General features: G+C 43.0%; 1 protein-coding gene across 5 annotated transcripts in view; it reads right to left on the bottom strand.

Annotated features, from left to right (window-relative positions):
* Positions 1 to 12,781, bottom strand: part of cdkl5 (cyclin-dependent kinase-like 5) — a 190,992-nt gene that overhangs the window by 65,459 nt on the left and 112,752 nt on the right. For 4 of the 5 annotated variants that reach the window (XM_041211034.1, XM_041211032.1, XM_041211036.1 and 1 more), the window contains exon 7: positions 4,665 to 4,724. The exons of the other annotated variant lie outside the window; for it this stretch is intronic. In XM_041211034.1, coding sequence (XP_041066968.1) covers positions 4,665 to 4,724 — 60 coding nt within the window. The remainder of the gene's footprint in view (positions 1 to 4,664; positions 4,725 to 12,781) is intronic. 5 annotated transcript variants of the gene reach the window in all.

Below are 12,781 nucleotides of genomic sequence, written 5' to 3' on the forward strand. Positions count from 1 at the left end.
CACCCCAGTTTGCCAATCCAGTGACAGTGTCCCCACCTTTTGTGCAACATTGAAGAGGTGCATTAACCATGACATACCAACATTATCCAGCGCTTTCAACATTTCCAGACGAACCTTGTCCACTCCTGCTGCCTTACTGCTATGGAGGTCCTTGACCACCACAGCAACCTCAGCAACAGAGATAGATCTGATCTCACCAGAGGGTTCTAGCGCTGCCTCCTATAAGGAAGGTGTATCCACCAGGTTGAGGAGTTCTTCAAAAGAGCTCCTTCCACCTCTCGGTGATCTCCATGGTTGTGGTCAGCGTATCCCCATCCTTGCTGAGAACAGCTTGGACGACATCCCTCCCGTCCCTCCTAAGGCACCGAATGGTTTGCCAGAACAACTTTGATGTCATCCGGCAGTCAGTCTCCATGGCCTCTCCAAATTCCTCCCAAGCCCGAGCCTTCGCTTCAGCGACCACTGCTGCTGTAGCCCTCTTGGCCTGCTGGTACCTCTCAACTGAATCAGGAGACCTATCCATGAGCATTGCCCAGTAGGCCTCCTTCTTCGATTTGACAGCCTCCCATGCCATTGGTGTCTACCAGCAGGTCCTAGGTTTGCCGCCATGACAGGCAGCACAGCACAGAAAAGTCACAGCTTTTCATGGCTGCCTCAACAATTGAGGTTTTGAACATGGTCCATTCAGACTTAATGTCCTTGACCTCAACCAGGATACAAGAAAAATTCTTCTGGGGGGGTGCAAGTTGAAATCATTTAGCACAGAAATGTCTGGCAGACACTCCCAGATAACCCTCACAGTACATTTGGGCCTCCCATGACAGCCCGGCCCACATCCTGTGCGCCAAATCCAACTCACCACCAAGTAGTGCTCAGTTGACAGCTCCGCCCACTCTTCACCTGAGTGTCCAGAACATACGGCCTTAGGTCCAGTGACACTACTATAAAGTTGATCATTGACCTGCAACCCAAGGTACCAGGTACACTTATGAGCATCCTTGTGTTCGAGCATGGTGTTCGTATGGGCAATCCATGACTAGCACAGAAGTCCAGTAACAACTTACTATTTGGCTTCAGATCAGAGAGGCCGTTCTTCCCAATCACCCCTCTCCAGGTATCCCCATCGTTTCCCACATGAGCACTGAAGTCAGTAAGACTGGAGCCAGCAGGTGGCATCCTACAAAGCATCAATCCCACCATCTCTAAGAAGGTCGAGTACTCAAAGTGGACCCAAGAAAGATAAATCAGAATAATTTCGGAATTGTGAAAGAGTAGGAACTTGCTGGAACAAAAGGATTTGGGGGCTCATGTACTCAAATCATTAGAATCTAGTGCACAAACTCAAAAAAATGAATCAGCTAATGGAATATTAGCCTTTATTTCAAGGGGGCTAGAATACAATGGGGAGGAAGTTATGCTTCACTTATACAAAGCCTGGTTCAGACCCCGTCAGAGTACCTCAGGGAGAATATACTGTACTGGCCTTGGAGGAGGCACTGTACAGGTTTCCCTGAATGATACCAGGGCTTAAAGATTAAATTATAAGTACAACATGCATAAACTTGCCCTGTATTCCCTTTTTTAGAAGACTGAAGAATGATTTAATTGAGGTATTTAAAATGATTGATGGATTTGATGGGTGGATACAAAAAAAATCCTCTGATAGGGGAATCCAGAACAGAAAAACACAGCCTTAAAACTCTGGAGTTGAAATACAGAACAGCTATTATATGACTGAATGGTGGAACAGGCCCAAAAGGCTGGATGGTGTGCTCTTTGCTGTTTGTGGAAACTGCTTTTGTACAAATTTTCTGCTGCATTTGCCAACAGTAACTGCACTTTAAAAGTAATATATTAATTGTAAAGCACTTTAAGGTATCCGAAAGGTGTGAAAGGCTTTATTTAAATGCATTTTTTTCCTCCTCCTTTTTGCAATGCACAATGATACAATAGTCTGTTCTGAACTTCTCCACAGCCAATAATGGTTTTCAGTGACATTTCTCTTCCCAGTCAAAGGTTAATGCCATGTGATATCCCCTCATTTACTAAACCCCCAAGAGCAGGCGAGTGCCTCGTCAACCTGAGGAACATATGCTTAAATTCAAATTTTTGACCTTCTGGTGTTTGAGTTTTCCTTTCATTCACTTCCATAGATCTCAATTTTTGTTGAAGAGAGTTTGAAACAGGACGCCAACAGGATTTAAATATTGCAAGATAAAACTCAAACTCTGAAAAGTTGTGACCTTGCTTTATGTCCACACACAAAGAATTTGTATAGATGTAATTATGCACATTTTTCTGTAAGCAAACTACGACCCAGAATTTGCTCAAAATCTCAAATTGAATGCTGTAAGTTGGAATTTTTCCCCCCTCACCTTTCAACTCTAATTAATTTTGGGCCTCAAATTGCTTAGCAGTGCAATTTGTAATGGTGCAGTGAGGTCAATGGTGCATTTGGGCCTTTGATGAACAATGAGATCAATAATCCATTTCCTGAACCAATGAAATTTAAGGATTTGAATAGTTAGCAAAGCTCTTAAGTAGCAGCCTAACATCTGATTATTTAAATGAAGTTGATCACTAAAGTATATGCAGGAAAACGTGGCTCTTAGTTAATTTGGCTATGCATGATACAAAACATATCAATAAAGCAACCTTTTGCCAAGATATAGTTTTTTTAGTGTTATTTGTGAAATTAGTGCAGCGATTGTTGGTTACTCATAAATTAATAGACCCCCATTTTTTGAGGGGAAGAGGGGGGAAAGGAGCTGGGTAACTCTAAACTCCAACAAGCTGATATGAATTTAGCCATTTGACTCCCAGACAGAATCCACAACAATCTATTTAACAATCCAGTTTAATCAATTTAACCAAACATTTTAGCTTGTAACCTGGTTACATACTTAATGTGGCATGTGCAGAGCAATTATTTTATTATTGCTAACTAGTTTAAAGTGGAAAGCTGTTGGAAATATAATTTTCTCTAATAACAAGAGTCCATACACCATTAAATAGCAGACCTAACTTTCTTCGGTGTGTTTAATTCAATTTAACAGTCCAAATGGAGAAACTTGTTTATACTTATGGGAAGCTTGACAGCGAGCTCCAGTGGAGCAGCACAAAATGTTTAGTAATTTGTGGCAATTTGAACCTCATGCCAAACCACTTGCACTCCACATGTAGCTGGATTTTTCTGATACACCAATAATGTGTGCCTTTAATGTACCCTCGTTTTGCCAACAAATTATGGGTGTATATGAATAAAGTATCCGATAGTGTATGTTTTGCAGGCTTTAAAAAATCATAAACTAATTTTGCCACAGAAGTAATTTGTGCATACATGCAAATCGAGCCATAAACCTTTTATCTAAAAAATACTAAACTTGAAGCAGCTCATGCTTTTACAAGTTGATAATCATTTCCAAGCAGGAAGGTATCTTCAAGCTATGTAAAAAAATAATTCAGTGTCCAAAATCACTTAATTTTTCTGATCAATCAATCCAATTTGCTGAATCCTAAACCCCTTTTATAAGCATGCTTCAAGATATGCACACGGTCATATCTAACCAAAAGTCCTGTGATTGAAAATCCCTTATTATGGTTGATAAATATCAGATTGGTTTTCAAAGACAGACTTGATATGTTGTGTCCATAGAAAGAACTCTGTAGCCAGTGATTCACAGATAGGAATGCTGCCACTGTGCAAAAGCCAGCTTCCGAGCCTTTAATGTATCAATACATTGATAATTTTCTTTTTAAAAACAAGATAACCACCAACTCCTCCTGCCAGCTTTGTATGGAGTCATGTCTAAGGAAGCAGATTAATAGTGGAACTTCCCTCTTTGCTAACTGGTTATTAGAACATATGGAATCTTGGGCTTTATATAAACAGAGGTATAAAGTACTGAAGCCAGGAAGGTATGTTAAAACTTTTAAAAATACTAGTTCAGCCCCAGAAGGAGTACTGTGCCCAATTCTGAGCACCACACCTTAGGAGGGATATCTAGGCTTTGGTCAGTGTGAAGAAGAAATTTACTAGAATTGTTCCAGGGATGAGTATATTAGTTACAGGGTTGATTAAAGGAGCTAGGGCTGTTCTCTGAAAAGCAGTGATGGTTAAAAGAAGATTTAATCAAAGGTGTTTATAATCATGAAGAGTTTAGAGAGAGTGAATAAAAGAAAAACTGTTTCCAATGGCTGAAGGATTGCTAAGCAGATGGCTCAGATTTAAGGAGATGAGCAAAAGAGCCAGAGGTGACATGAGAAAAAACCCTATTAGGCAACAAATATTTATGATATGGAAAGCAATGCCAGTAGGATGATGGATAAATTCAATAGTAGCCTTCAAAAAGGAGCTGGAAAAATAATGGAAAGAGAAAAAAATTGCAAGTTAATATTGAAAGTGGATAGGCGAGGGGCTAGGTGGATTGCTCTTTGAAAGAGACAGCTCCAACTTGATGGGCCAAATACTGTGCTGTATTTTCTATGATTCTAAATGTGTTGTGGACTTTCCACTATAAAAGCATTTGATAAAATTTACAATTGCATCTAATAGACTGTTACATACAATTGGATCTAGCATCTAGGTTATCTGCTTGATTTGTGAAGCAATATATTCATTTAATGAGGAAGAATGTCAGAAGAATAATTCACGAATGACTTACCGAAATCGCACAACTTTAACATATCATTGTGGCTGATTAAAAGGTTTTCTGGTTTGATGTCTAAAAAAGAACATATTACCACAGTTAGCTAACCAGGATTTGAAATAGGATCTCAGTTCTGAAAAATTAATCCCCCTTACTAAATTAGGTGGAACTATTCTAGAATTACTTTGTTTCCAGGAAGGAACATGATGCAATATGGAATTAACAATGGATAACTAACCAGCATAAGCTTTAAGTAACTACTTCTGGAGTCCATTACAAATTATCCTACTTGTCCAGTTTCTCAGAAGCGTGAAATGAATCAGTAAAAAAGCAAAGTTACAGAAAAAGAACCAACAGAATGTGTGCAGTCTGGTTTGTTGAGACAGTAATATGGTAACTTTGCAGGATGTGCAAATCAATTTCTACTAAAGCTTTGTTCATTAAAATGGAGTTAGATATGGATTAAGTTTATAATCAAAGCAAATGAAGAAAATGAATAGTTGCCTTTGTGACCTGCTCGTCAACAATTTTCTCTACATCGATCTTTTTTACATAGAAGTGCCATTGTTAACTGGCCTAGCTGTGCCAATGCTTTGCACCAAAGGTAAAAGATGCACGCTGTAATTCCTCACAAAGTCCATGTCAAAGTTCCTACACTGTGTAATCAAGGGGTGACAAAGCAAAACAAGACTTGTGTTAGTCTGTCCCATAGACTCTGGTCTCCAATCAGACAGTTATTGGGCAAGCAACAAGATACTTGGCAGCAGGCTGCCCAGCTTTCATCTAAGATAGAATTTTGGATGGGAGGCTGGAACGGAGCAGACAGAAAATCACCTAGAAGCGGGGGAAAAGTTTAAAATAGCATCTTCTATTTGAAGTATTTACATTAATGGAGCCCCATATCGTGGATCAGTTTGTGAGCGCACGAGCTGACATATCACAGAATTTTAACAGCACAGAAGGAGGCCATTTTGCCCATCTTGTCTGCACCGGCTCTCCAAATGAGCACTATGACCTAGGGCCTTGCCTTTTCCCCATACCCCTGCACATTGTTTCTATTCAAATAATCATCTAATGCCCTCTTGAAAGCCTTGATTGAACCTGCTTCCACCAAACTTCCAGGCAGTGCATTCCAGAACCGAATCACTGGTTGTGTGAAAAAGTTTTTTCTCACATCACATTTGCTTCTTTTGCAAATCACTTTAAATCTGTACCCTCGCATTCTTGATCCTTTTACGAACGGGAACAGCTTGTCCCTATCTACTCTGTCCAGCCCCCTCATGATTTTGAGCATCTCTATAAAATCTCCGCTTAGCCTTCTTGACTCTAAGGAGAACAGTTCCAACCTCTCCAATCTATCCTCATAGCTGTAGTTTCTCATCCCTGGAAACATTCTTGTAAGCCTCTTCTGCACTCTCTCCAATGCATTCACATCCTTCCTATAATGTGGCACCTAGAACTGTACACAATACTCCAGCTGAGGTCTAATGAATGTCTTATATAACTTCAGCATAACCTCCATGCTCTTGTACTCTACGCCCCTATTAATAAGGCCCAGGATGCAACACGCTTTATTAACTGCTCTCTCCACCTATCCAATGATCTATGCACATATACATCCAGGTCTTTCCGCTTCTGCACCTGCTTCAAAATTTTACCCCTCATTTTATATCGTCTGTCCATGTTCTTCCTACCAAAATACCTCACCTCACCTCACATGGAACTGAGTCATGCAGATCAAGGTGGTTTAATCCCTGATCTGTGCTCAATGGGGTAATTTAGTTGGGCAGTCATATGGATACTTTTATTAGCCTCAAGGACCTGTGCTTTGGGGGAAATGGGGGCGGGGTGGGAAAAAAATCAGTGTGTGACTCGATCCCATTTGTTGTCTATTGATTCCTGCTTGAAAACGCCCATGGACAAGATCAAGCTCAGCTATGATCTCTTCCGCACTCCTCAATATCAAATAGCTTACTTATTCCACCTATCAATCTGGTAAACCTCCTCTGAACCACAGAGGTGCAGAGGGACCTAGGTGTTCTAGTGCATGTGTCACATGGACCCATTTATGCACACTTTCTGTTTTTTGCCAGCCAGCCAATCTTCTAGCCATGCTAATATGTTACCCCTACATTGTGAGCTTTTATTTTCCGCAATAACCTTTGATGTGGCACCTTATCAAATACCTTCTGGAAATCCAAGTGCAGAACACTCATACTCACAGAACACTGTAATTGACACATAAAGAATAACTACACAGACAAGAGACCAAAACACAGTATGCAACAATGATCCACACCCCACTCGGAGTCTTGCCTTAAAGATGAGGAAAAATACAAAAGTGGAAAAATAACTCCCAGTAATATATTAATTTCATTTCAAATTAAGATCATAGCTCTAAAGTCAGTACTTGCAGCAACCCTAACCCTATAAATCTGTTTTCCATTGGAAAACATGAACTAAAGAAGTTTAGGAAAGCATCAAACTTCAGGAAAAAGCATACAACTGCATGAAGATGAGTGACAGGTCAGATGATTGGTCAGAATATAAAGAATGGCGGAGAATGACTAAAAGGTTAATCAGGAGAAGGAAAGAGGAGTTTGACAGGAAGCTAGCTAGAAATGTAAAACGGGTAGCAAGAGTTTCTACAGGTATTTAAACAGGAAATGAGTAAGTAAAGTGAGTGTTGATCCTTTAGAGTGCGACATTGGGGAGTTAAAAGTAAATAATAAGGAAACGGTGGATGAAATGAACAAATATCTTCCTTCTGTCTTCATATAGAGGATATAAAAACATTCAGGTAATCGCTGTAAATCAGGAAGTAGAAGGGAGAGGGGAACTTGGTAAAATTGCAATCACTAGGGAAACAGTACTAAGCAAACTGATGTAAATGAGGGCTGACAAGTCTCTGGGTCCTGATGGATTTCATCCAAGGGTCTTAAAAGAACAGGCTAATGAGATAGTAGATGTGTTGGTTAATTTTCCTAAATTCCCTAGATTCTGGAAAGGTTCCATCAAACTGGAAAGTAGCAAATATAACCCTTCTATTCAAGAAGAGAGGGAGGCAGAAAACAACAGGCCAGGTAGCTTGATGTCTATCGCGGGGAAGGTGTCAGAATTGATCATGAAGTGGATTATACCTGGGCACTTAGAGAAACTCAAGGTAGCAGGAATAGTCAGCATGGTTTTGTGAAAGGGAAATCATGTTTAACCAATTCACTGAAGTTCTCTGAAGGAGTAACATGCGCCGTGGATAAAAGGGAGCCTGTAGATGTGCTGTACTTGGATTTCCAGAAGATATTTGATAAGGCGCCATATCAAAGGTTATAGCGGAAAATAAAAGCTCACGGTGTAGGGGTAACATATTAGCATGGATAGAAGATTGGCTGGCAGGCAGAAAACAGAAAGTATGCATAAATGGGTCCTTGTGACACAAGCATTAGAACACCTAGGTCCCTCTGCACCTCTGTGGTTCAGAGGAGGTTTACTAGATTAATTGGTGGAATAAAGCAGGTTGTCTTATGAGGGCTTGTTTCCACTGGTTTAGAAGAGTGAGGGGTGACTTGATTGAAGTATATAAGATCCTGAACGGTATTGTCAAGGTGGACATGGAAGGGATGTTTCCTCTTGTGGGTGAGTCCAGAAATAGGGGGCACTGTTTTAAAATTAGGGGTTGCCCTTTTCAGACAGAGATGAGGGTTGTGCTTCTTTGGAACTCTCTGCCTCCGAAGGCAATGGAGGTGGTGTTGTTGAATATTTTTAAGGACTGAGGTAGATAGATTCTCATTGGGCAAGGGAATTAAAGGTTATCAGAGGTAGATGCGAATGTGGAATTCAAAACACAAATAGATCTGTCATGATCTTATTGAATGGCAGAGCTGGCTTGAGGGGCCGCGAGGCCTACTTTTGCTCCTATTTCAAGTGTTCGAATGAAGACTGAATCCATGGGCGGAATCTTCTGTCCCGGAGTAGAAGTTCAGCATCAGGACCAGAAATGAGTGTCACCTTCGCTGGTGGGCAGAATGGTTTTTTGCACTTGCGATTACTCGGTGGTCAGCTCAGTAGATATGCATGTGCAAAGAGCACAGTGAATCTTGCGGCACAAACTGGCATGAAGTTGATGCCCCCATCCCCAACTCATGGGGTGGAAGGTCAGGGCGGTATATTTAAAGAGCACCCGGACAGGCTTTCATTCCCTGCAATCCAGGAGCCTCGCCGGACATCGGTCGTGTTTGGCAGTGCAGCTGTGTATACTCTCCTCACCTGTATCCTTTTGGACTCCTTCACCTCTTGTCAGCTCCCTTCACCCCATGCAAAATGATAGACCACAGACGGAAAGTGGCCCCCCCTGTTTAGTAATGCCTCACTGCAGGTCTTCCTCAAGGCTATCTGAGAAAGATGGGAGGTCCTGTTTCTATGGGATGGCAGCATGAGACACACCCAACTCGTGACTAAGGTGCCCGGACAGAGATGGAATCACATGTCAGCAGCCCAAGGGGTCCACAGTAAAAACTGGGTGCAGTGCAGGAAGAAGATGAACGATCTGCCGCACGCAGCTAGGGTAAGTGGCACTTAGTTTTCATTGCAAGGTGGTATTCATAAGGGCAGTAAGCAATGAAGATGTGCAAGTGCAGATGGATGCCTGACAGGAGTTAGGGATGCAGACCTCAGCATCAAATGGGAAAATCTTAGGACTGAATGTGAGAGCCACTTCATGCTCTAAAAGATGTTCCAGCTGCAGGATGGTGCATGTGTGTAGAACACTTACTCGGGTGGACACAGGAGGACATGTCATAGATATTTATGCTCATTTACTGGTTATGGACCCATTGGGACAACATCCAATCCTTCTGTTTGAGTATAGTAGACAAGAGCTCACAATCGGCGTGCGCGAGAGAAGACTGGAGGAGGGGTCCTTGGCTTCAAACTCCTCGTTCCAGCTGAGGAGGAGGCCACAGAACTGGCAAAGGAGGACTGTGGCCAAGAGTGTGCCGACAGAGAGGCCAGCGCCTCCGCAGAGTCCAGTGAGGGTGTCTCCAGTCCTGTGCTGACCAATGCACATATAGGATTAATGTATGAAACTTAGGTGGAAAAAGAGATTATGCTTAACCATAAGCACTTTTAACCGTAACCACATTATGGGCAGGATTTTTTGGTCGGTGTGCAGGCACGCGCCCAACACACCCAAGTGTAAAATTGTGCGCAATGACGTCGGGCGAGCATCCTGCGTCACCGTGCACCCGTGTGATATTTCGGTTGGTGGGCGCGCGTGAGAGTCAGCTCCAAGGGTGGAATGGGGTTTCCGATACTAATTTTTAAAAAATATTTGGGCAGAAATTTCATAATCAATACATTTAGGTGAGCGAGTCTGATGTGTGGACATTTTTTCTCACAATTTAAAATCTTTATTTGATGGTTTCAAATTTTTCAGCACCCTAAGGCAGTTCTCTGCCTCAGGGCGCTTTCATTGCGTGCTCCCCTTCGCCCGTGCTGACTTCAGTGCTCGGTCTCCTCCTGTTCCCATCCCAGCAGCGCTGAGACTTTCAGCGCATGTTTCATGCTGGCTGGCCATTAATTGGTCAGCCAGTGTGAAATCATGGTCATGGGTCATTCGTGGGTGGCAGGCACTTACTGGCTGCTTCTGGGCCCACCCACCGGGCCTGCCCTATGAGTACGGTCATGGCCCTGGCCTACGAGCGCTTGGCTTCCTCCACAGAATAAGTGGCAACCTCCATGGAGGGCCTTGTCCACCAGAGTACTCAGTGGCTGGTGGATATGTGCTCGGAACTGCATTCCTTTGCACTGGGCATAGGTGCAGTGCAGCAATGGCTAGGCAAGAATGGGAAAAACACCTCGACCTTCTTCCAAGTGCTCTTCTCCTCAAGAAGTCACATGAGGTACTTTCTCAGAGGGAGGAGTGCCAGCAAGGCACCCCAGGGGCTTCATCACCTCCAAGGGTGCCCTGCCTCTCCACCAGCCCTCTGCCAATGACCCCATTGCTTCTAGCAGGTCAGGCTGAGGAGGGTGCACCTGCACCTGTGCAGGAGACCCTTAGCAGGCCAGAAATCTCACGGATTCTGACCACCAGAGGGCAGCCACCACAGTCAGCTAAGGCAATGGGTCACAGCAATCAACAGGCTGCCTCTACCTCAGCTGTGGATGTTGTGGCTGCACCAAGGAGCAGTAATAGAAAGATTTAGAAATTATAAAGACACAAAGGTGTCTAATTGCTATTTATATGAAACACTATTGTAGATATATGTTTAATTTCACTTTAGTTATGTTTGTTGTATTTTCATTATGCTGCTAGTTGCTGCAGTGGTTGCATGCATTTAAGAGCATTGCATGTCGTTCCTGATCAGTCTCAGATGATGTGGGCCTATGGATATACCATTTATTGTGTCACATCATCAGTAGAAGCATCTGGGTCTACTGACAATTGTAGGATTGAACCTTGTAAAGTTTGTCGTTAACCATTTATAAAGTTGCAGTCTTGGAATGCATCTGGCAATCCATCAAGTACTGTTCACCAGGTTAACAGCCCTCCGAGTCATTGTTTGTCTTACTGGTGTCCACATGACAGATTTCTTTGCCATACATTGCCCCTATTTGGAGAATGTGTCAGTGAGACATGAGTGTATCTGTGCCAAATTAAGATTACATGTGGCTTCCAATGTATCATGCATATGGGTCTGCTTGTTGAAAGCGGCTGCAGCTCCATGTTCCAGAGGCCACAGGAATATGCAGTGTTATGCAGGTTGTGTTGCGTTCCTACTGGCAGTAACGCCGCAATGTTGTCTGAGCAGCACATTTCGCACAAGTTGGATGTGCTCCATTTCAGATTGGCCCATACAGCGGAATCACAATACCAGTAGTTTTGACAATGAAAATGGAATTTAATCCAGAGAAATGTGAGGTAATTCATTGGGGGGCGGGGCAAAGCAAGGGAATACACAATAAACGGGAGGGTATTGAGAAGGGTAGAGGATGTGAGAGACCTTGGAATGTATGTCTACAGGTCCCTGGAAGGACAGGTGGATATGGTGGTAAAGAAAGCATATTTCATTTATTGGATAAGATATAGAATACAAAAGCAGGTATGTAATGCTGAAACTGTATAAAACACTGGTTAGGCCACATCTGGAATTTTGTCTACAGTTCTGGTCGCCACATTACAGGAAGGTCATAATTGCCCTGGGGAGAGTACAGAGGAGATTTACAAGATTGTTTCCAGGGCTTGAAAATTCCAAGTATGCGCAAAGATTGGATAGGCTAGGATTGTTTTCCTTAGAACAAAGGAGGCTAAAGGGTGACTTAATGAGGTATACAAAACTATAAGGGGCCTAGATAGAATAGACAGGAAACACCTGTTTTCCCGAGCGGAGAAGTCAATTACCAGGGCACAGATTTAAGGTGATTGGCACAAGCATCCTGCAACTGCAGCAAGCCCCACTGCTTTGGCTGCCTGGCTCTTGGGATCAATAGTGAATTTTACTAAACCATTTGCTCTTCCAAAGAGGGCATCTGTCATTTCCTGTATGCATTTGTGCATGGAAGACTGAGATATTCCACACATGTTCCCAGTAAAGCCCTGGAAAGAGCCACTGCTGAAGAAGTTCAATGCCACTGTCACTTTTAACGCTTCAGGCATTGGATTGCCTCCCAGTCCTCGTGGACACAGGTCTTCATGAAGCAGCTGGCATATGTGAGTTACCACATCTCGCTGCTTGACCATCTACTGCCTCTCCCTGCATGGTCTGGCAGTTGCTCTGCATGGCCTGGGCCACTCTCTGGTAGTTCCTCCGCAGCTACAACCCAGTTATCAGAAGTGCTGGGTTCACTTGTCCCATCATGTCTGCATGACATTACCTGTGAACAAATTGCAAGGATCGATCTGGTCAGCATATTCTTTGAGGCCCTCCCTCCTGTCCTAAGCATTTCTGCCCAATGGGAAGCCCTATACTTAGCACCGGACAAAGCCTGGCCCCCACCCACCCCATCTCGATCAATCAAATCCTGCAGGATCAATGCCAAAGTCTCTTCTTGTTAATATAGCCATATGCATGGAGGCTGAACCATTGACACTCAAATTGGAGACCATGACCGTGCACCACCTATCACTGCTCCATCAT

Source organism: Carcharodon carcharias, chromosome 18, assembly GCF_017639515.1.
Source record: "Carcharodon carcharias isolate sCarCar2 chromosome 18, sCarCar2.pri, whole genome shotgun sequence".
Taxonomy (NCBI): domain Eukaryota; kingdom Metazoa; phylum Chordata; class Chondrichthyes; order Lamniformes; family Lamnidae; genus Carcharodon; species Carcharodon carcharias.